The sequence below is a fragment of the Vombatus ursinus genome, unplaced genomic scaffold, assembly GCF_900497805.2.
Source record: "Vombatus ursinus unplaced genomic scaffold, bare-nosed wombat genome assembly UNPS02014812.1, whole genome shotgun sequence".
NCBI lineage: Eukaryota > Metazoa > Chordata > Mammalia > Diprotodontia > Vombatidae > Vombatus > Vombatus ursinus.
Window position 1 is genome coordinate 62,750,415 of NW_020954590.1, and position 25,675 is coordinate 62,776,089.

General features: G+C 34.6%; 1 protein-coding gene across 4 annotated transcripts in view; it reads left to right on the forward strand.

Annotated features, from left to right (window-relative positions):
• The window catches only part of LOC114054075 (E3 ubiquitin-protein ligase RNF138), a 48,021-nt gene that overhangs the window by 14,162 nt on the left and 8,184 nt on the right, over positions 1-25,675 (forward strand). For 2 of the 4 annotated variants that reach the window (XM_027877167.1, XM_027877168.1), the window contains exons 2-6: positions 8,657-8,822; positions 9,962-10,077; positions 18,059-18,115; positions 19,058-19,169; positions 24,711-24,818. In XM_027877167.1, coding sequence (XP_027732968.1) covers positions 8,657-8,822; positions 9,962-10,077; positions 18,059-18,115; positions 19,058-19,169; positions 24,711-24,818 — 559 coding nt within the window. The remainder of the gene's footprint in view (positions 1-8,656; positions 8,823-9,961; positions 10,078-18,058; positions 18,116-19,057; positions 19,170-24,710; positions 24,819-25,675) is intronic. The other 2 variants (XM_027877170.1, XM_027877169.1) reach the window with 2 other exon arrangements.

Genomic DNA, 25,675 nt, shown 5'->3' on the forward strand with positions numbered 1-25,675 from the left:
GATTGAGAAGATATGACTAGATAGCATATCATATGCAAAAAGGTCTGATTGTATTGGAAGGATTGTTGTAATGGAAAAATGGTTAGACTTACTGTGTTACTCTGTTAGGATAGAACTAGGATAGGTAGAAGTTACAGGGGCATATTTGTGTTTAGTTAAGATAAGGAAGAATGAATTACCTAGCAATTAAAGCTATAAAAAATGAATTTCCCTCATCACTGGAGGTATACAAGTGTAGATTTTGCATGTAGTAGTGCATGATGAGTGGTTATAGAATACATGAATGATTAATGAAGAGGAGATTCATGAATGAATTTAAGCTTTCATTAAGAGCTAACTGCAGAGCACCTGTGAGTTAGGTAGGCGTTGGATAAGATGAACCTCCAATCTCCCTTCCAGCTTTAAGATTCTAAGGCTTCACTAATGGTGGGGGATGTTGGTTTAATGTGCTTAGCCTACCTGAAAGGGAAATGGGAAGAAAATGATGGATGTTTAGATGTAGCTGTTGCTATGATACAGGCAGTGACTGTTTTCTGGAGTCTTGTGCCTTTCTGCAGAACCAATAACTGTGAAAGCTTTCAGGCAGCTTTTCTAGTTCTAGTAGCATCTAATCAATGTGATATTAAATGTTTCTGTCCCTAGTATAACTTTAATCTTTTGACTTTAAATACCTTTGGCCCTAAGAGTAAGAAGAGTGAAAATGCACACTGGCCAATCATTTCCTCTCTGCTTAAGGAAGAAAAACGCCCATTTCATTGTCAGCAGGCATTTAATATAAGTGTCTACTATCTGCCAGGCCCTGTGCTAAGTGCTGGGGATGCAAAGAAAGGTAAAAAGATAGTCCTTGCTCTCAAGTTTACAGTCATACAGACTACTGTATACAAACAAGATATTTACAGGCTGAATTGGAGATAATCAAAAGAGAGTCCTATACTCATCTCTAATCTTTTTCTCTTCCATAACTTTGACACTTTGGTTATGCCAGTGCTACCACCATTATCCTAACACTATTTTTGTCAGGCATTCTTGCTTAAGAACTTAGTGAACATCTATTTAAAAAGAATGTTAATTGAATGTTAACTTAAGGTAGGTTGATTCCCTCAATCCAGTTGTAGCATTTAAGGCCTTTCCTCATTGGCGAAATCAAGGTGCTATTTATTCATTCATTTATATTTACTTATTTATGTTTTTTAAAAATTAAATTTACTTTTTCAAATGATGATCCTCCTTTCTAATCCATTTCCTCCCACCTCTGTACTCCCGAATTGAGAAAGAAAATTCCCTGTTACAAACATGTATAGTCAGGCAAAACAAATGTCTGCATTATCCATGTCCCAAAAAATAATTTGTCACTGTCTCTAGTTTAATCCCATTTATCAGAAGGGGATAGGTAGCTTATTTCATCATGAGTTCTTTGGAATGTCTTCTGGAATTGTGCTTGGTCATTGTATTGATCAGAATTCCTAAGACTTTCAAAGTTGATTTTCTTTACAAAATTATTGTTATTGTAAAAATTGTTCTCTTGGTTCTGCTTACCTCTTCATCAGGTCACATAAATCTGCCCAGTGCTTCCTAAAACCATTCTTTGATTTCTGTCAGCTCAACAGTATTCTATCACATTCATATACCATGTAGTTGTTCAGCCATTTCCCAATTCATGGTTATCCTTACACTTTGCAGTTCTTTGCCACATCAAACAGAGCTACTATAAATATTCCTGTATACATGAGTCCTTTTCCTCTTTGCTTGTTCTCCTCAGGACATAAACTCACCAGTGGTATCTCTGTGTCAAAGAGCATACACAGTTTAATAGCTATTGGGGCATGGTTCAAAATTGCTTTCCAGAATGGCTGGACCAGTCCACCGCTCCTCCAGCAGTACATCACTTTAACTCTTTTCCCATAACTCCTCCAGTATTTATTTGCCATTTTTCTTTTTTGTCAGCTTTGTCAATCGGATTACTATTATGTGGAACCCCTGAACTTTTTCAGTTTTTCATTAGTCATCGTTAGTCAGCATGCGTTTATTGTGGGCCAGGTACTAGGAATGGAGATATAAAAATTAGAGAAATCACTAAACTTGAGGAATTTACATTCTACTAGGAGTATAAATCATGTTCAGAGATATGTAAATACATGATGTATATAAAATACTCTGGTATATGTTTGGATGTGTTGAATTTGAGATCCTTTGTAGGACACCAGGGAAGTTGTCAAGCCAGCAGTTTTGAAGCATTTATTAAATACTTACTATATGTAAAGCACTATGCTAAGCACTGGCAATACAAATAGAAAAGTAAGACAATCAAGTAATCACTAAGTCCCTCAAGGAGTTCATGGTTGTTTGTTTGTTTGTTTTGGCTAGGCAGTGGAGTTAAGTGACTTGCCCAGGGTCACACAACTAGTAAGTGTCAAGTGTCTGAGGCCAGATTTGATTTCTGGTCCTCCCTGACTCCAGGGCTGGTGCTCCATCCACTGCACCACCTAGCTGCCCCTGGACCTCATATTCTGATGGAGAAGACAATTCAGCTGCAAGTCCATGGTCCTTAGAGTGAAGCTGCAAAGAAGATAGTAATGCCTCTTTTTGAATATCATTTTCACTGATAAAACTTCTATCAATTTCGGATGTTGAATCATTTGACAATGCCAAAGACTTTAGTGATAATTAATTTCTTTTTTGGAGTCTTCAAAAGATGAGCTGGAGCATTTCCAAGAGCGTTTAGTACAAGGCTGGCATCTCCACAGGGTTTGTTTCCCAGAATGATGGCTATAAACATTAACCTGGAAGCATTGCTGGTTCCAAGGTTTTGGGGTTCAGAGTTTTGGGCTGTTTCCCTCATGGCCTGAGAGGAGATGGTGGACAAGCTATTGGTGGAAGTGGTTTGACTTGCTGGGCACATGCTGCCTTCTGTCTCCCCTTCATGTCCTGGTGCTTCAGCCAGGCTGCCTGCTTGCCCTGTAGTTGTTTGGTGGAAATGGCAGGACTCCTTTCATAGGACCTGCCTCCCAGGTAAAGCTTATTAGAGCAGACAAGAGTCATCTGCCTACAGATGTCAGGTAATTCCATGGGAGCTGATGAGATTACCAAGAAAGATGATGGTGATATCCGTCTCTCCCTTTTTAGCCAACCTCATCTTTTTATTCCACAATGTAGCTTTTCTCCTTCAGCCATGCAAATCTTTTTTCTTTCTTTCTTTTTTTAAGAACTAAGAACTTTTATCATTTTTAGGTTTTCATTTTTGTAAGATTCTGGGCTCCAAATTTTTCTCCCTCCCTTCTCCCTCCTTCCCCAAGAGAGCAAGCAGTTGGATATAGCTTATACATGTGGTCATGTTAAACATGTTTCCACATTAGTCACGTTGTGAAAGAAGAATCAGGACAAAAGGGAAAAACTACGAGAAAGGAAAAAAAAGAAAATAGTATGCTTCAGTCTGCATTCAGACTCCGTAGTTTTTTCTCTGGATGTGGATAATATTTTCCATCATGAGTCTTTTGGAATTGTCTTAGATCATTGCATTGCTGAGAAGAGCTAAGTCTATCAAAGTTGGTCATCGTGCAGTGTTGCTGTAAAGTTACTGTGTACAATGTTCTGCTGGTTCTGCTCACTTCATTCAGCATCAGTTCATGTAAGTCTTTCCAGGTTTTTCTGAAATCTGCCTGCTTTTATCATTTCCTATGGAACAGTAGTATTCCATTACATTCATGTGACAGCTTATTTAGCCATTCCCCAATTGATGGACTGCCTGTTCATGTCCTTTAACCATTTATCAGTTGGGGAATGACTTATATTATAAATTTGACTCAGTTCTCTATATTTGAGAAATAATAGCCATGCAGATCTGTTTGCTGTTCACTGCATATAGTTGATCCAGTTACTTAAAATATCCTCTATCTGAATTAGTCCAGGTTAGTTCAGATAGAGGGCATTTTAAGTAACTGGAAGAAGTTAAAGCTATCTGTAGTCATAATGAAAAAATGCTCTAATCACTGTTGATTAGAGAAATGCAAATCAAAACAACTTGAGGTACCACATCACATCTATCAGATTGGCTAACATAACAGAATGGGAAAATGATAAATGTTGGAGAAGATGTGGAAGAATTGAGACACTAATGCATTGTTGGTGGAGTTGTAAACTGATTCACCCATTCTGGAGAGCAATTTGGAACTATGCCCAAAGGGCTATAAAACTGCATACCCTTTGATCCAACAATACCACTACTAGGTCTATATCCCAAAGAGATTATAAAAAAGGGAAAAGGACCCACATGTACAAAAATATTTATAGCAGCTCTTTTTGTGGTGGCAAAGAAAGGTAGTGAAAAGAGCCTGGGAATTAGGAGATGTATTTTAGTCCTGATTGTTTTTTAAGTAGCTAATTTCTTATCCATGGACAATTGTCTTTTCTCAATTGCAAAATGAGAGAATTAGCTGTGGACTGGGAGAGGACCTACATTATTGTTTACTGGGATATAATGCACATGAAGTAGAAATATCTCAAGTTTGTATAACTTTTACATACCTACAGAGACAAACTTTTTCTTGTGAGGTAATCTTAGTGTTTTTATGACTACTTTCAGTCACTATATGGCTTTTTTCTTTAAAATGTTAATTTTTTTCTCTTTTAAAAAAATTGATGCCATTTGTTATTGTCATACTTATTTCTCAATAGATCTCTTCCCCCTTCCCACACCTAGCCATCCCTTATAAATTTTAAATAGAAAAGGAAAAACCACATTAACTATGTCTGATAATATATGAAATAATAGTAGAGCTACTCAAATTGTACGCATTACTCTTTACAGTTAAACTCACTGAAGTTTTCTTAAAACCATCCTGGAGTTGTAGATAGTAGAAGCATTATCTTTTCTTTCTTTCTTTCTTTTTCTTTCTTTCTTTCTTTCCTTCCTTCCTTCCTTCCTTCCTTCCTTTTCCTTTTCAGATGAGGAAACAGGTTTGGAGAGACTACGTCACATGCCCTTTGGTTCTTGGCTAATAAGTAGCAGAGACTTGACAGATTTCCTGAATCTGTTATACCACATTGCTCTCTTAACTATTCATTATACCACTTTAGTTTGAATATGGATTGTTTTGTCTCCTTCCTTGTCTTTATATAAAACTTGAGTGTGACTTCTATGATCTTAGTTTCATTGTTATTCTCATGTTTATTTCTGCATAAAAATGAAAATTAGCTGTAGTGAATCATCAATTACTATTTAGTTAATAAAGAAAAAAATGAAAGATGAAGCTTTCATTCACTTGAAAGTTTTACTCCCTTTCATATGCATCTTGTGAAATGTTTACATATTTTTGCATGTTCTCAAAGAGATCAAATTTTAGGGATTTCACTTTATATTTGGATACTTGTATTTGAATCATTATGGTATTTTGACACTTTGCAGGTAGTACAAAAATAATAGTGAAGGAATGATAATGAATCAGAAATTCTTACTAGGGACATTGATCTCAAATTAAAGAATATTTCTCTAACCAGGGTCTGGGAAAATACCATTTACATTTACTAACTAAATTTTTCTGGACTTTGAATACTTCATTTAACTTCTGGGATTAATTGATGTTATTGTTTCAGTAATCATTTTATACTGTTGCATTTAACAGCAAAAAGTGAACTTAATTATTCCATAGGCTAAGTTTCCTTGGACTTAATTATCATTTCTGTGCAGATGACTCCCAAATTCATATATCTAGTTCTAGTCACATTCCAGTGGTCATCTTCCTTTTGTATAGTTCAAACCTGTTGTCTCATAGGCATTTCAAGTTCAGCATGTACAGAACTGAATTCATTATTTTTCCCCTCCCTGACACCTTCCTTATTTCAGTCAAGGACAGTATCATTCTTCTAGTCACCTAGATTCACAAACTGGGGATTATCCTTGACTCCTTTCTTCTTTAACCCACATCAGCAATCAGTTGCCAAATCTTGTCTCCCTCTCCAGTAGTTTCTTGATGTTGTTTCTGCCTTTCTCATAGAGCCACCAGCCTAATTCTCATCACTTCTCAGCCTGGACTGTTAAAATAGCCTAATTTGGTCCTGTCTTAAGTCTGAACTCTTTCTAATCCATCCTCCATAATTGCTAAAGTGATTTTCCTAAAGTGTGTGTGATCATGTCATGCCTCTACTCAACAAACTACAATTCCTTCTCATTGTTCTTTAGGATCAAATACAACTCCCATGTTTAGTTATTAGAATCAAATACAAGCTGACTTTTTTATATGTTTATTTCTTTATATTATATTGCATATATTATATTTATATATAATCTATTAAGATATATTTTATTATGCACATTATACATGATATATTATTTTGTTACATATTATACATATTATATAATTTATAAATATATTTATTTTTGTATTATATTTTACTATATTGCTATTTTCCTGGACATTGTGATCCAGCAAGCTTTCTTTCTTGCTGTTCTTCACACATAATACTCCATCTTGTCTCTGTACCTTTGCAAAGGCTGTCTCCACGTCTGAAATGCATCCCTGCTTCATGTCAGCATCTTAGAATCCCTTGCTTTCTGTAAAACTCTGCTCAACTGGCATCTTCTACCTTCTGCATGAAACCTTTTCTTTCCCTGCCTCCCTCCCCCCCAGTGTTTTTCCTTGTATTTATTGTGTGTGTGTGTATACCTACTCGTGTACATATCTTCTGTAGAATATAAATTCCTTGAGGATAGAGACTTTCATTTTTGTCTTTACGTCAAGTGCCATATATGTAGGTGCTTAACAAATATTTGTTCATTTATTGGTGTTTTGAAGATTATCTCAACACAACTCTGTGGGTTCCATGTGACAAAAATGCATGCATGGAAATAATTGAAAATAAGTCACCACTGTCCTTTATATTCTTCATATGCCTAGACTTTAGTGCTTTTGCAAATATGGGATAAAAACATAAGTATATTGGCAGTGAGCTGTGTGGTAATTTTAAAATAGAAATTAGGTGTTGGAAGAGAAAGGGAATTTTGATTAGTAGTTACTCCCAGGTTCTTCTGCCATCCTGTCTCTGATCTTTTTTATTTTTCTTTAAGGGAAGAAAGAAGATGATAAAATATTGGAGTATATAGATATATATGTGTATATGTGTGTGTATGTATGTCTGTTTAAAAACAAAAGAACTTATATTTTTTGGTAGGGGTATTAGGAAGTCATACATGGTCAGTGCTACATGGTCAGAATTTCTCCTAAGTAAAATCACATTGGTAGTTGAGGATGAATTGGAGTGGGGAGACTGTGAGTAGAGAGAAGGTATGTAACATGAAAAATGTTTGGAGGTTGAAATGGACAGGGTTTGGCAGTTGATGGGTAGTTGATGAAGTGAGGAGAGAGAGGAATTAATCATAAAGAAAGCTGTGAGTGTAAGAACCTGTGAGACCAGAAGGGTGGTGCTGCCCTCCATACAATAAGGAGGTTCATTGGTGGGGAGGGACAGGGGTGACGGGGTGGGGTGGCTTGGGAAATTGCCAAGTTCTGTTTTAGATATGTTGTCTTTGAGATATCTCCTGGAAATCCATTTTGAAATATCAACTAAGCTAGTGGTACTGAAGACAGGAGAGATACTAGGGCTGGATGAATAGAACTGAAAATCATCTCCATGCAGTTGGAAGGTATTTTAGAGATAATATAATACAGTCTCCATGTTTTACCAATGAGGAAAATGATGGACCTCCATAAAAAAGTGACTTCTTCCCTAGGTCACAACCTGTATCTATACTGTTATTCTTGAAATGCTTTTTTTAAAATTATAATGAAACCTTAATTGACCAGAATGGTCAAAGAGTGGATATTCTCATTAATTTCAAGTAAAGAAACTGTATTCCACCTTTTGTTAAAAGCATTTTGTGAAAAGTAATTTGCTTCAGTAATATGTACACTAAGTACAATTGAATTTTTCTGATAAGAGGATCTTACAGTGCCTTAAGTTTTTGTTTTGTTTTGTTTTGTTAAAACAAAGTTCAGAGTATGGTGGTACAGGTAGGAGAGGAGAATAAATGTGTTATGACTTCTAAGGCCCATGCAAAGTTGATTTAAAAAAACAACAACAACAACAACAACAACAAAACCCAATCACCCTAAATCCCTGGAATGAGTTCATTTTGTTGAACTTGCCTACTTGTTTCTTCTGAAATGGAGAGACAGATAGTGGTGTAACAGATAACGTGTTGGACTTGGAGACAGTAAAACTTGGGTTTTGAATCCTGCTCTGGACATAAATTATATATATGACCATTGGCAAATCACTTAACCTCTCTAAACCTCAGTTTATTAATTTATGAAATGATAATTATAATGCCTGTAGTACTTATCCCCCACAGTGTTGATATGATCCTCAAATGAGGGTATAAGTAAAGTGCTTTCCAACTTTTAAAGTGATATAAATTTCTATTATTATTATTTATTGGGATATATACACGTTGCTGTGATGAATCTGGTACTGGTTAAACTTAAATTGAATGAATCTGTTGAACACTTATAGACAAACTCATGCAGACTCTTTTTAAGTGAATTAGAATATAATAGGCTAAAATTATGTGGCATAAAAATATTACCATTCATACTTTTAACATACAGGATGACAAACATTTTATCCATTCACTAGATGATTTATTACTTAACTTTTGGTTTAGTTTTTGTAGAAAATGTTTCCTGACTGCTATGAGAGAAAGTGGAATACACTGTCCCCTCTGTCGTGGAAATGTAACTAGAAGAGAGCGAGCATGTCCTGAACGGGCCTTAGACATTGAAAATGTCATGAGGAAATTTTCTGGTAGTTGCAGATGCTGTGCAAAACAGGTAGAGTAAAATATGCTGTATTTGATATTTAAAAGTTAAGTTTTCCACACGAGAGATAACATAATTTCATTTGAACTCATTCATTTTCTGAGCCATAATTTGACTTTATTGATAGTTTTTGATAGTTAATTGATTGTTTTTATTATGATAATATTGTTACAGCTTTATAGATCGTAATATCATAGACTTAAGAGTTGGAAGGGCCCTCAGCGGCCATCTAGTACATACACCCCCATATCTCGTTTTATAGATGAGCAAACTGAAGGCTAGAGAAGTTGTGACTTGAACAAGATCTTAAAAGTTATATGTGAAGTTAAGGAACCATAGTATGAGAAGAAATTCCAGTTGGTCACTTACAGCAATCATAAAATATTTGACAACATTGACAACTAACTTCATTATTTATTGCTCACTTGTTCATCATAGAAAACCTTAAAGTTTCTGTCATGTGGAGAAGGAATGTATGATGGACAATTATGATAATTTATCTGTGGACCCATTAAAGACATTGCTTTATTTTAGTTGATGAATTTTGTGAACAAAGTCAGATTCTATTTCATGCATTTACCCAAGTCAGATAATACCACTCTACTTTTGTGAGAGGGTTGCATAACTGATGGAGAAGTAGAGTGAAGCTAGGTACACTTGAAAGATACTGATTCCACTTCTCATTGCTGAAATGAAAAACGTGTATACTGTTAACCTGACAGCTTTCCTTTTTCAGTCTCTTATGTTGAAGACTAGGAAAAAACTCGATAGTGTTTAATAGTAATGTAGTTAATATGCAGTTAATTATTCTTAAAGCTACTATATTAGTAGTTAAGGTATAGCAATGGCAATAAAACACATTTAAAATTATTAGTAAAAATAAGTTTTAGTAATTGTAATGCCAGGGTTTAACGACTTTATATACTTGATAGGTAAATATGATTTTTTACTCATGCTTACAATGTTTTGGTTGGAAAGAAGAAACCATTTTTAACTGTTAAAAATTTCAGTAGGGGAAGAATTCTTTTCTTTTTGTTGGAGTGTTTACCTTATACCCACCTTTGGCTTTTTCTGTTATTCCCAGAACTGTCTTTTAATCTTGTGAGAGATTTCTGTTTCAAATGCAAAATTGTTTTGGATTTAATTTGCAGATCAAATTTTATCGCATGAGACATCATTACAAATCTTGTAAGAAGTATCAGGATGAGTATGGCGTATCCTCCATCATTCCAAACTTTCAGATCTCTCAAGATTCAGTAGGGAATAGGTAAATAATTTTTGTTCATTTAAAAGTAGTTAATGTATTATAATTTGCTAACTACTTAGATGAAGGTAAAAGTAAAGCAAAACTCAGGTTTTTAAAGCAATGGTATGGAAATTGTTTTAAATAAGCTGCTATAAATTGGCTAGGGAAATGACTTCAGAATTATATTTGGGAATATGTAGGTTAAATCTTGGGCCTCAACATTGTAGCATGCATGTAGAGCACAACTGATTTAAAAAATGAAGTCTGTAGACTTTTGAACTTTACCTAGTGCTTTTGCCTAGGAAGTAGTTAGACTTATTTCTGTTCTGGCATTACAACTGAATTGCTTTGTGACCCATAGTAAAATAAAATGCCTTTCCTGTTTGTCAAGTTGGAATCAAATGTCATCTTTCCTTTATAAAGATCCCTTATCATTAAAGGAATAAAACTAATGAGTTGTATAGATTAAACTTTACATATAACCCATTTAACATATTGGTGATAGAAATAGTCTTCCAGTGTTAGAAAAGTAGAATTTGACTTGTTGGTGAAAATTCTTAATTAAAGACCCCACATTTTCTATAATTTGGGATTAGTGTTTATGAGTCTATAGGTCAGCGTTTTCACACAGTGCCAATTTTGAGTACGTATAAATTGGAAAAATTCTAGAAAATTGAGTTTTGTATTGGAGAATTGGAAAGGACATTGTTCAAATAGTCTAATTCTCTCTTTTGATGCATTAGGAAATTAAAGGTTAGAGGGGATGAATGACTTTTTAGCAAGAGTACTCGGATCATAGAACTGGAAGAGAGCTTAAAGGTTGTTCAGCCTAATCTCCTTCATCTTACATATGAGGAAATTGTGGCTCAGAAAGGTTAAATGACGTTCCTAAGCTCAGTTAGATAGTAGGGGTGGTAGAGCTGAGGTTAGAACTTCGGTCCAGTGACTCTCTGAATTCAGCATTACAAGTTCTGTACTGTTTTTACCCTACTGCTCTGCCTCCAAGTTGTGCTGACTTCCAATCTCAAACTCTTTGTGTTATATTTGATATAGCTAGTGGTGAATTTCTTATAAATGCTTCAGTAGATTAACAAAGACCCAGATATAGAGGTTTAGGTTTTCAGGGCTAGTTTGGAAAATGATGCTGGTCCAGAAGGGGAGGAGCTGGTCAGAGACAGCAGGCAGATGGTAGGATGGTTGGATGGAACGTGAAACTGAAGACTGGTCTGATGTCTAACAGGTAGGTGTAGTAATCTAAATGGGCTACTCAGTCACCAGTGAACCATGTTGGGCTCTGGAGGTGGGTGATTAATTTCACTAGGGATGGAGGGGGGTGTTCTTGGATTCTCAAGTAGAGAGTCTGAGGTCTGATGTGGAGAAGGGTGCTGGATAACCAGGTGGGAAGGAACAGTTCAGAGGTGGCAGATAAATAGTGAGAATGGCCTGGGTAGATGACTGGTTGGGATGTGAAATTCAGTACATATTTCTGAACATCCCATGATAACCTTTATAAAAATTGATTATTTGGTTGGGCATCATAAACAAATATCAAAAGTCAAAAATAATAAAATGTAGTCATTAGAGACTATATAGTACAATAAAAACATAATGTATAAAGGCACTATGACCACAAAATAGTACACATGAATGGAGAATGAGTAATAACATTCTGAATAATGAGTAAGTTGCAGAATAAATTATACAAATGAAAAATAACTTAAATCATTGTAACAGTGAGGAAACATACTAAAACTTACAGGATGTAGTTAATGGTAGTCTTCAGAGGGATTATGTCTCTGAAAACTTAACAAAATAGAAAAAGTCTAAATGAAATGAACATGCAGTAAAAAGGAGTGGAAAATATATTAGCAACCCTAAAAAGTATTAAAAAAAAAAGACATTTTGAGTGTTAGGTAAGTTAAAAAAAAAACCTTGAAAAAACCAAGAATTGATTAAAAAACAGCTGATTCTTTGAAAAGATTAACAAAATAGAATAAATCATTATCTGACCTGATCAAGTAAAAGATAGGGAAAAGAAAATTATTATGATATAAAATCAGCAAAATTTGTAACAGAAGGAATAAATAAAATAATTAAACTTCAACGAAACTGGGAGCTCAAAAGGAACTTGAATATTTACAAAGTATATAAAAGTGTTGCCATGCTAATAGAGCAATAATTAGAAATTCCTAAGCAGCCAGATTTGAGAAGAAGAAATCAAAGAGGACATAAATGGATTAAGAAAACTGCCTAGACAATTTGAATTTTTTGGTGAATTCTGTCAAATATTTAAAGAGTAATTTATACTTAAGCCACAAAAATTATTTTTGGGAAATAGAGACAGCAAACTGTTCTAAATCTCTTTTACAAAACAGATGTTGTCCTGATCTCAATCCAGGGAGCAACAAAGTAGAGAAAGATAACTATACAACTATTTCTGAATCCATGTTGATGCAGAAATGTAAATGAAATCACAGGAGATAACAGCAACATATCCAGAAAATAATTTCCTATGATAAAGTTGGATCAGTACCACGATTTTAAGGGTAGCTCAGTTTCAGGGAAAATTAGCTTAGTCATATAAATGATCACAAGATTATTTCACTAGATATGGAAAGAACCTCTGACAAAACATATCACTCATTTATATTGAAAATCCTAAAAGTGTAGGTATGGAAGAGACATTTTTATATGATGAAAAGCATATGCTCAAAATGAAGACTTAGCTTTGTTTGCAACAAAGAAACACTGGAAGCTTTCCCAGTACAAACAGGAGCAAAGTAAGGATTCTCTTCCAGTATTTTTTTTCATAGTTTGAGAAATACTAGCTATAGCTTTCATAGTATGGTACTAACATTGTAGTATATAATGTAAGCCTTGCTGACTTTCATTGTTACCTTTTTTTACATTGTTGTAGTCATGAAGTACTAGGTGGTTCTTTACATTTCTTCATTCCATACCACCTCAGAAGAAATATATCCCATGGTTCCTAGAATCTTTAATAGAGGTCATTCTTTAAGGCACAAGTTTACAGTATTTTCGTATTTCATAGTTCAGAGATTCCTAGTGTTTGGGCACATAGTTCATTTTCATCTTTTTGAGTCACAAATAATACTGCTATGAATATTTTAGTGCTTTTGATCATTCCTTGATTTTATTTAAATTCCTTGGGATAGAAACCCAGCAGTGAGAGAGATAGCAAGGTCAAGTGGCATGAACAACTTAGTAATTTTTCATGCATAATTTTAGGTTTGCTTTTTTTAAAAACCGCTAGCTCCCCACCCTGATTTTAAAGTAAATATTATTTGATGCTTTACCCCCTTATATTAGTCATTTCAACACTCTTCCCCACCCCTACCCCCTGTTTTCTTTGTGACAAAGAAAAATAAGCAAAACATTTAGTAGGTCCAGTCTCACTTAATAGACAGTATTTTGCTGTCTGGGTTCTTCATTGTTTTTTCAGTTCTTGAGAATTAAGCTTTTTGTGATCTTTTAGTTTATGTTGTTGTATTCTTTGTATATATGATTTTTTTTTTGTTCCCTCATTTAGTTCTGCATTAGTTCACATAAGTCTTCCCATTTTTCTCTGAATTGCTCTTACTATTTCTTGCTTCATAATAATATTCCTATATATATATATTTTTTTTTTTCTCCTAACATTTCTTATATTATGAGACTTTATTTTTACTTAATTGCTACCACAAAGAATGGGCAACTAGGTGGCACAATGGATAGAGTGCCTCAGATACTTAGCTCTGTGACCCTGAGCAAGCCACTTAACCCTGTTTGCTTCGGTTTTCTCTTTTGTAAAATGAGTTAGAGAAGAAAATGGCAGACACTCCAGTGTCTTGGCCAAGAAAACCCCAAATGGGGGTCATGAAGAAATAGACATGACTGAAAAGAATGACTGAACAACAAACAGATCTATGGGATAAGCGAGATCATTAAATAGGTCAACAAATACTTATCAGTGGGATAAGTGAGATCATTAAATAGGTCAAAAGGTATGTATTATTTAGTCGCTGTTTTGTATAATTACAAATTTGAAATTTGGAATAGTTGAGCCTTTTCAAAGCTCCACTAATAGTGCTTTAGTGTAGTTGGCTTCCAATAGCCTCTCCAACATCAGTTGTTTATTTTTTTGTAATCTTCACAAGTTTGCATTTTGTGATGTGTGAAACCTTTTAATTTCTTTTAATTTCCATTTTTTTGTAATGATTTTGAGTATGTTTTTTCATTTATTTATATAATTTGCAGTACTTGGGAAAACTGCATACCTTAGACAACCTATCTTTTGGTAGGTTTATTTTTGGATGTATGTTCAAATTTTGGACAATTTACTTTAAAATACTGTAGTGCTCTTAAGAATATTAGTGAAAACATTTAATATTTTATTTTAGTATTTGTCAACTTTTTGTATTTTAAAATTGAGTTACATTTTTTTTTTTAATTAGACCATAAAAGTTGAAGCAGATTTGGAATTTTGTGTGTCCTGGGAAGGGACTAGGCTGAAATTTGTAGTATTTGCAAAGAAAGAAGTTATTAATTTTGTAAGAAATTCAAGATGATATTTTAATACTACCTCACATTTATATTGTGCTATGAAATTTATTAAATAGCCCCTGTGATGATATTTGCTATAAATGCTGAAGTATTCTCAGAGAGGTTAAGTAATTTGCCCATGCCATGCAGTTAGATTTTGAACCCAGGTCTTGTGGCTCCAGTACTCTGCCACACTGTATCAGAAAACTTATAATTTACCTAAAGAAAACAGGGGAGAGACTTTTCAAGTAACCCCAAGGCCTTTGTAGAGTCAAATTATATGCATTTAATATATTCATTCAGAATTTTTCTTAATAATTATAATTACAACTCACATTTTTATAGTGCTTTTAGGTTTTCAAAGCACTTTACTCACAACAACCCTGTCAGGTAGGTAGACAACCCATATCTAAGTGGAAGGAGAGCACTGGCTTTAGAGTCAGCACACCTGAGTTGTAGCCTGGGTTCTGCCGATAACTTGATGTATAACCTTGGGTAAGTCAGTTAACTTTTATTTTTTAAAATATTTTTATTGCCTCCCTTAAAAACAACACTGCTGAACACTACTGTCACCAACTAGACAAACACAACTGATTTTAGAAGGGGAGGAATTCATTTTGAAAAAGAAATTTACATTACTGTTTGCCTTGGAGACATTGACCTTGCCCCCTTTAAATGATCTTGTCTGAAGTCTAAAAGACAAACTAAAGAAGTTCTTTGAAAAACATTAATTTTTATAACTGTTGGGAGTCTTCAGGCTTAAGAATTTCACCTCTATAGAATGCTCAACTCTAGTTCAGACAAAAAAAAGAACTTGAATTATAGCTAGCCAAGAAAATTGACCTTTTCTGCACTCCCTTTTTATATTATTTCTTTATATGCTTTTGGGTTTACAGGAAATCAAGGGAGGGAAAGAAGTTCCCTTTTAACTCAATTCAAACTACCATTTTATAAGGGAAAAAATAATTAGATTTCAAAAAAATATTGAGTACATGTAGTCTAAGGTAGCAATTACAAGAGAAATATAAGGTGTGGTTCCTACCCTCTTGAGAATTTACAGTTTTGTGAGGGAGATGAGTTACATGGGTAAAATAATTAGAGAAGTATATATCATGGCATATTGTGTTGTTTTCCCTTTACATTCCTAGTTCCCAGCATAATGTCTTGTATTTAGTAAATGTTCGTTGATCAATTAAATATTACCAGGAGCCCAGCATGTAGTGGCCACCTTGCATTATAAATAGTCAAGCAGAGGAAAGATTCAGTTCAACGGTATCTGTCTGCTAGATGCAGAGATTCCATGAGATCTAGTCCCTGTCCTTGAGTTTATAATCCAGTAGGAGGATATTACACTTGCACATAATTATAATATAAAATAGAACTTAGGTACTTTATAGTTTTTAAAATGCTTTCCTCACAGCAACCTTACACTGTAGGTGGTATAAGTCTTATTATCTACTTTTTACAGATGAGGAAATTGAGGTTGCCCAGTTAAATGACTTGCTCATGGTTGAATGTATGTCTTCTGACTTTGGTTCAAGTGCCCATGAATAAAAAAATAAGTGTAAACTTCCAGCCATTTGAAGTTTCTCCATTAATTGACCCCATTTTCCTATTTTTTTGGGCGGCGAGGCAGTCGAGGTTATGTGACTTGCCCAGAGTCACACAGCTAGTGAGTGTTATGTGTCTGAGGCCACATTTGAACTCAGGTCCTCCTGACTCCAGGGCTGGTGCTCTATCTACTGCACCATCTAACTGCCCTTCTCTTTCCCTATTCTTATCTCCTATCGCTAACTCCCTGCCATATTCTCTACTGTGTTCAAGTCAGTCTTTTCTCTTTGTTCTACAAACATTCCATATCTCATTTCCTCTTTCCCTTTCCATATGCTTACTTCCTTTCCCCTTTGCCCCCCTCCCCAAATATAATAGCCTCTTTGCTATTCTACCTATTCAGATTTTAACAATTCTTCAAGACCTTCCTCAAGTTCTGTCTATTTCCTGATTTTGTTTTTCCCAGTAAGTACATTATGTACTTCTGTACCGAAGAAGTTCAAAGGGAGGCTGCATGTGGTCTGAGGAAGGGCATCTCATGCTCAGAAGTTCGTATGATTTTCTTAAACAAATCATTGTTGGTCAACCTAATCGTTGAAAGCTTCATGAAGGAGGTAGAACTTGAGATGGGTCTTGAAGGATAGGAAATGAATATAGAGTGTTTGAGGTACAGCAGGAGACTGACTCAACCAGAGCAAAAACTATGTTGGGGGAGTTGTTGGAGGTAAATTCCGGAAAGGGAGGCCGTATCATGGAGAGGAAGAGCCTTTGGATAGCAAAGAGCAAAAGTTTATACTTATTTATACATGTTGTAGAAAGAGCACATAAGTTGAAGTCAGAAGATATGTGTTCAAACTTTGACTCTAGAATTTTATGAGCCATGTGACCATGGACAAGTCACTTAACCCCAGCTTTATTTTCCTCCTCTGTAAAATGTGGATAATAATACTTGCATTACCTAATTCATAAGGTTGTTATAAAGTACTGTCAATATGTAAGCTGCCATTTTGGGTTTTGGAGTGGAAGGAATGACCTGATGGAAAGTTGTGTTTTTAGGAAGATTATTCTGGCAGTCGTATGTAAGACATTTGTAAGGAAGCCCAGTTAAACAGTTATTTTGGTCCAGGCATGAGGTAATGAAGACTTGGATGAGCTAATGGAAATGAGAATGGAGAGAAATGAGAACTTACAAACAAATTGAATGAGATAAGAAGAAAAAGTATACATTTCCATAAAAGCACTTTAAATCTTACCTACAGGTTGCTAAAGTTGGCGTTCCCAAAGTTTTATTTTCCTCAGCTTTCAGAGGAAAAAAGGCATAATATTTTGTTTTGAGAAGTGGGAATGGACACCTGATTTTTAAACATCAAACAAATATCTGATTTCATCGTGAACCAGTACTTTTAAGATATTTCTGTTGAAAGAATATTTTTGTATTTTTAACTATAAGCATAAATGAGCCATTCCTCCCACTCCAATGATATATTTTTTTAAAGCAAGTGGCAAAAGGCCTTTGCTATCTTTCTTGTTGGTTCAAGTTGATGAATGCGTTTTAAAGTAATATAAAACTGCTTTTAAAAAATGCTGAACTGGGGCAGCTAGGTGGTGCAGTGGATAGAGCACTGGCCCTGAAGTCAGGAGGACCTGAGTTGAAATGCGGCCTCAGACCAAACACTTGACACTTACTAGCTGTGACCCTGGGCAAGTCATTTAACCTCAATTGCCTAAAAAAACCCCAAAAAACGCTAAACTGTTTCTTCATAAATATTCTAAAGTCCAAAGTTTCCATTCTCATTCAGGCTCTTCCACTCAGTAAATCCAAATGATGAGGTTTTCCTGTACTTTGGGATTTTAATTTGAACCACTTATGACAATTTTATACTTAATTTTCTCCTATACCTTTCTTAAGTAATAGGAGTGAGACATCTACGTCTGATAATACAGAGACCTATCAAGGAGATGCAAGGTAATTTTTTAAAAAACTGATTTTTTAACAAGTGGTATCTATTTTTACTAAATAACCATAATATTTTTGATTGGATTAAAATTTCTAGGCCATAGTTTACCTGAAATATTCAGAGTAATTATTTTACCTTGAAAACTTAGCTTTTAAGATTTTTGATTCCTCTTGTCAGTGACATATATAGGAATACTTAGTTTGAACCATATATTAGTAGATAGGTTGTATAAATTGTCAGTGAGAGGGAGGTGACAGTATAAGATTGCAGGAGAATTGACTTTTGACAGTGTGGTTGATGATAGGTACAAAATATTGTTAACATTTTAAAACAGTTTTTTTTTTCATCCCTTGGACAATTTAGTATCCATGCTAACCAGTTGAGACAGCACAGAAGTTTATTATAGAGTTGCCAGCATTGAACTTTTTCTTGGGAAAATTAATATCCCTACTAACTTTCAGTGTAGTTTTGAACAGAATGGGGGAAAGCTTTTATTCAGAGCATTCTAAATTTAAATGTCAGAAAAGTCATGCAACTATGATAAAATGGCTAACTATAGCCAAAGCAGTATTACAATATAAAATAGAAGGATCCATTAATGTATTTCTTGGTATTTTGAATGAATCTAAATTTAACATTGTTGTCTTTTAAAAGAAAAATATTGGTATCTTTTGTTCTTATATCACCATCATTTCCAAATATATCCCTCCCTACTTCTCCACTCAATAAACCATTCCTTGATTTCTTGGAATAAAAAAGAAAGATAAATTAAGTTCAACAAACCCAACCAACATATCAAGTTAGTGTGGCAGTGAATGCGATATTTCACACTAATTGTCCCCTACCTTTGTAAAAAATGGAGGAAGTACATTTTCTTAACCTTTCTCTAGGACTAAGTTTCTTGGTTATTATCATTACATGTTCAGTTTCTTCGTATTATTGTCTTGCAGTTCTACTGGGCATCCCACATTTAAGTGTCCCTTGTGTCAAGAAGCAAACTTTACAAGACAGCGTTTACTGGATCATTGTAATAATAGTCACCTCTTTCAGATAGTCCCTGTGGTAAGTATGGTTGAGGCAGTGTAAGTCTTAATTAATTCTTAAAAGTTTACAACAAGAATAATAAAGAGTCATTTACTTCACTTGTATACATCATTGTGGATTTTATCTTTTATACACAGACACATTTAGATACAGTGCCATAAAACTGTTTTTCAAAACATAGTTAAATTTTTATCTTTTTCTTAAAACTATGCTTGTAATCTTAAAATAATATTACTAAATGGTTAAAATTAATTTAAAAAAATTAGGTAAAGCAATATTCCTGCTTCAGAGGTTTTAAAGGTCTATCTGACCTTATTCATTGCTATTATAAAATGGGAACTATTTTGGGGATACAGTAGAATAGGGTGGTGCTATCAAGGAGAAGGCAGAAGTAACAGAGGTACTTATCGTCCTTACCATTCTCACTGCCATCACCCTAGTTAATGCTATTAATCAGAGTTTGGCACACCAGGCCTCCCTACTTCTACTATCTCTGTCCTCTAGTTCATTCTATCCACAGCTGCCAAATGTATCTTCCTAATTCACTGATCACTCAATTATTCAGGTTCCTCCACGGTTCCCAATCATCTTCAGAACAAAATCCCTTAAAATGACATTCTAGGACTTTTGTGGTCTAGCTCTAACCTGTTTTGTATCTAGATCTTTTGCCACTCAGTCAACAAGCTTTTATCATATAAAGCATAAGGGAAATAATAATCCCTGCCCTCCAGGAACTTATAATCTTGACAGTGGAGAAAACATGTGTGTATATTCAAGATAGTTACAAAGTAGCCTTAAGGTAGTCATTGATAGCTCGGTGGAACAGAAAATGTCTCCTCCAGAAGTTGTCCCTTAAGTTTAGTCTTGAAATAATCCAGTGATTCTAAGAGGTGGAGGTAAGGAGGGAATGCATCCCAGTCATGGGGGCAGCAATCATTGTAAAAGCAAGGAGACAAGAGATGAAGTATTTATGTGTGGGAATAACAAATAGAGCCGTGCTTTAGTAAAATTTGGCTATATAAAGGATGGATTGGGGTGGGTAGAAGACATGAGGACTGCAGAACGAATAGAAGGCCATTGCAGTATTTGCAGGCAAGAGGCAATGAGAGCCTAAACTAGGTTGGGTGGCTATGTGAATGGAAAGAAGTTAATGTATAGGAGAAGTGTTGTGGAGGTAGAGGTGACAAGATTTGGACAATTGTGATATAAATGAATGGGGAGTTAAGACTGAGGTTGCAAATCTGGGTGACTTAAAAACATGTTGGTGACCTTGACTGAATAGAGCTACTCTGGATTTGAGTCCAGATTGTTTGACTCCAAATCCAACGCTCTTCAGTTTGCTGTGCGTAATTGTAGTTCCAGTGGTCATGCTTTCAAAGTAAAACCAGCCTCATAATAATGATGTTATATAAATGAATATATGTTGTATTTGATATGTACTCATTTTATTAGAATCTGCAGTTGAAGTAAAATGATCCCTTTTAACCTAGAAGTATATGATTCTAAATTTTTTCTAATTCTTGCCTCTGTTCCTATTCAACTTTTAAAATTGTTACGATCTCACAGAATTTTGTATTCTTCAAATGTACTTATTCCTTTTCTTAATTATATTTATGGATATTTTATGATCATCCCTACTATACTAAGCTCCTTGAAGATGTCTTATTTTTTAGCATTTTCCCTAGGACAACTGAATTGCAAATAGTAATAAATATATGTTGAATGAATATTGAGGCAGTGGTAGAGCGGCAGAGGTTGGAGGTTTTTTTGCTACTCAGTTTTATTTTTCTAATTTACGAAGCATTTTGTAATAAATATGCTTACTCAAGCAAAACCAATTCCCACGTTGGCCATGTCCAAAAATGTATATCCCATTCTGTACTCTTGAGTCCATCACCCTTTTGCCAGGAGGTTGGCTAGCATGCTTCATCATCATTCCTCTGGAATCATTGTTGGTCATTGGAACATAAATTCGTATAAGGCTTCTCAAGACTCTGAAATCATCTCTTTGTGTTACTTCTTATGGTGCAGCAATGTTTTATTATGTTCAGCTATGATAATTGACTTAGCTGTTTCCCATTTGTTTCGTTGGGGGAAAGGGCATCATAAAAAGTGCTACTATAAATATTGTACATAAGAGTCTTTTTTATTGTACAGAAGTCTTTTTTTTAAATTATCTCTTTGGGTTATCTAAGTCTAGTAATAGTAATATTAGAGCAAATGCTATGGAGAATGTAGGGAATTTTGGGGTATAGTCCTTAGCTTCCTTTTCAGTTCCAATTAAAATCCTGCCTTCTACAGGATAGCTTTCCCTTTAACCCCTCTTAATTATAGTGCTTTCCCTCTTTTAATTATTTCATATTTATCATGCTTATAGCTTACTTTGTATGTGTTTGTATGTTGTCTCCCCCGTTGGATTGTAAGCCCAATGAAGGCAGGAGCTGTCTTTTGCTTCTTTTTTGTATCTAATGCTTAGCACAGTGCCTGGTACATAGTAGACATTTAATAAATGTTTATTGGTTGATTGAGATTGCTTTCCAGAATGGTTGGACCAGTTCATAACTCCACCAGTGTTTCATTAATGTGCCAGTTTCAGCACTTGTAATTTTTGTTTTTTGTTATTTTTGTCAGTGTTGTGGGGTGAGATGGAACCGGAGAATTATTATTAGTGACTTGGAGCACTTTTTCATATGGCTGTTGGTGGCTCTTTCATCATTTGAGAACTGCCTGTTCATATCTTTCGACTGTTTCTCTGTTGGGGAATGGCTCTTGTTTTTAAATATTTTGAATCCATTTCCATTTTGGGTATCAAATGTTTTGTCAGAAGAACCTGTTGTAAAGATATTTTCCACTTGCTGTTTTCTCTCTTAGCACTTTTCCCCGCTTAAGTACCCCAGTACCCCTTGACCCAGCAATATCACTACTAAGTCTGTGTCCTAAAGAGATTTAAAAAAATTAAGGAAAAGGACCTGTGTGTACAAAAATATTTATAGTAGCTCTTTTTGGGATGGCAAAGAATTGGAAATTGAGGAGATATCTATCAAATGGGGAATTGTTGAACAAGTTGTACTTTATGATTGTGATGAAATACTGTTTGCTAAAAGAAATGATGACCAGAATGCTCCAAGAAAAACTTGGAAAGACTTACATGAACAGATGCAGAGTGAAGTGAGCCAGAACCAGGAGAACGTGATACACATTAACAGCAACATTTTATGATGATCAGCTGTGAATGACTTAACCATTCTCATCAATATAATTATATTCCAAGACAATTCCAAGGACTTGTGACGAAAAATGCCGTCTATCTCTAGAGAACGAAGTGATGGAGTCTGAATGCAGATTGAAGCATACTTTTTTTTAATCTGCTTTCGTAATATGCCTAATATAGAAATAGGTTTTTTGTGACTGCACCTGTATAATCTATGTCAAGTTGCTTCTTAGAGAGAATGGAGGGGAGGGAGAAAATTCAATTTAGAACTCAAAATAAAAGCCAACTAATGTTAAAAATTGTTTTTATATGTGATTGGAAAAAATTATAAAAATTTTAAAAAGGGGTGGAAAAGAGGAGTTTGATTAACAATAATTTATAACTGAAGCAATTTTCGTCTATGTGATTGTCCTTCTCTTCCTTTTGCCTAGACCTTGATTACTGGTTCTTGCAAATTTTTTTTTCCTTTTTAATTCCCTCTTCAATATCTACTCTCAAGCTGAAGTTTGTTTAGCTTAAAGTTATTCCTTCCCCAGTATTATCCTATTTACCCTTCTAAAGGGCTTTGCCTATTTTCTTTTTGAGTTTGTTGCTTTTCTTCATCAGATTCTCTGTGTGTGTATTCAGCTTATCAAATTTAGATAAGAGTGAGGTTACCCCTCTCATTTTTTCTGTGTTTGCATATTCTTCTTTCCCACTCCCTTTATGAGAAATACTAGGTTCCACCCACTTCTTCCTCCTTCTTACACTAATGTATCATTTTTAATCTTCCCCTTTTTTCCTCTTCTTAAAACTTAACAGCATAGAGCTAGTCCACCCACAGATTTTCTCATTGTCTTATTTAACTCCCTCAGTGCCCTTTGAAGATACTAATATTCTGAAAGGACATTTGTTTTCCTCTCTGTATTAGAATGTTAGCATTTAATCATTCTGTATCTCCTTCCAGTTGTTCAAATACATTTCTTTCTAGGTTCAAATTTTCTATTTAGCTCTTACTTTTTAATTCGGAATTCTTGAAAGTTATGTGTTCCCTTAAAGGTCTATCTTCCCTTTTTTTTTTTTTTTTCGTTTAAGAATTCAGCTTTGTGGGACATATTTTTTGTGGTTATAATTAAGTAAGTCTATCTATTTTGCTTCTTGCTATATTTTATTCCAAGAATGCCTTTTGTTTATAGTAGATGCTGCTAGGTCTTGTGGGATAGCCTGACTGTGGTTCTTTGCTACTTTTTATTTCTGGTGGCGTGCAGTTTTCTTACTTTGACATGGAAACGCTCTGGATTTTGGCTAACACATCCCTGAGGCTTGCCATTTTCTTTGTAGCTATGTTGCGTGATGGATGGAATACTGAACCTGGAATCAGGAAGACCTGAGTTCAAATCTAACCTTAGACACTAGCTGTTACGACCCTGGGCAAGTCACTTTGGTCTGCCTAAGTTTCCTCATTGTAAAATGGGGATAATAATAGCCTGTCCCTAGATTGTCATGTAGATCACGAGTTAGTATATTTAAAGCTCTTTACAGACCTTAAAGAGCTGTGTAAATAATAGTTATTATTTCTGTCAAAATCACTGTCATTTTTCTAGTAAGAAGGAAGGAAATAAGCAACTTATTAAGGGCCTATGTATCAGGCACTGTGCTAAATGCTAGTTTCCTGAGTTTGTGACCTTGGCATTATCTTGACCTCCTCAACCTTCCTCAACCCACAAATCCAATTAGTTGCCAAATCTTGCCATGTATTTCTTAATGATAAGTTATATACAGAGTGTGCCAAAAGTCTTAATGCAGTTTCAAGCTTTAGTAGCTTGAAACTTTTGGGACACTCTATATTTTGATATGTACAAATCTCCCCCGTTAGAATATAAACTTCTTGTGAGTAGGGATTATTCCTTTAAAAACATTTTTTTCCTCAACTTACATCCCTGGCACATAAACAGTAAATGATTCAGTATTGTGCATGGCATGTAGTAGGGACTTAATAAATACTTGTTGATTGATTCATTGTTTGATTTATTGGTTAGTGCTATTCACTGGAGGTGATCTACTGTAGGATAATTCTTTTCGTGGGGATGTTATAAAAGAAGTGGTTCCAGTTCTAAGTAGGTGTTAGGATAGATGATGACTCCTGACATCTTTTTCAACTCAGATTCTGATTGCACTAAAGTAGAAGGTATAAAATGGGTGGTTGGGAAATGAGCCAATGGAAGTTGGATGTAAAAACCATTACTCTGTTTTAGCATTGTCAGTCAGGTGTCAGGTAAATGGACAGTACAATATCTTTGTTAACTTAACAGTGTGTGAGTATTCACTTTCATGATTGGATTTAATTCTATTATATATTTCTCTTTTAGACGTGTCCTATTTGTGTGTCTCTTCCATGGGGAGATCCTAGCCAGATTACTAGAAATTTTGTTAGCCATCTAAATCAAAGACATCAGTTTGATTATGGAGAATTTGTGGTAAGTGTTTTCTTCAAAAGTATGAAAATCAGATGAATCTATTAATTTTCTATGTAAATTATGTATTTTGAGTAAGGCTGTTGTGACACAGTGATGGTAGTGGAGCCCTTATTTTGACTTTTAAAAATAAACCTCATCTAGAAAGTGATAGCCCTAGCTTTCACCTACTTTTACAGCTGGTGATTATATCATGTTAGATGTAAAAGTTGTCTATAAATTGGTGGAAAATTACTCTTTTTTATCAAGAAAGATCTTGGCCTTCAGAATTTAAATATGCAATTGATTAACAAATTCTGTAGATACTCTTTTTTCAAGTCTAGTAATCCTATATATATAGTGTACTTTCTAAAGTGAAAAGCTTATCTGTATGCCTAAGACAAATGTCTCTTAAAGGAGGCTCGGCTTTAATTTTGGTGAGGACTGAAATGTCTAAGTATTATAGAAGAGCAGATATATATCTTGAGTAAAATTTTCTCCTCTTGTTATGCAGTTAATAGTAATTAATAATTCTCCAAATTAAAATTTGATACCATAATTAAAATGTGACAAATGAATATTTTTAGAGAAGTTAGGTGACATTTATTCTGCTAAATACAAAAGATTTTTCAATTTAACAGCCTTCAAAATGGCCACAGTCCAGCTAGTACCTCTGCTAATTTATAAAGGATTAGCAGTTGATTATTAATTCTTTAATTGTATGTGATATAAACAATATTTCTTTTGAAGTGTACAATGGATCTTTAGAATAGCAAATTTTTGTCTACTTTTTAAAAACCAGTAAAATTTTGTGGGGTGGTGTGGTTAAAAATAGAACTATGTGGTAATCATCTCGATTTGATGTTACTGTGGTGGAAAGA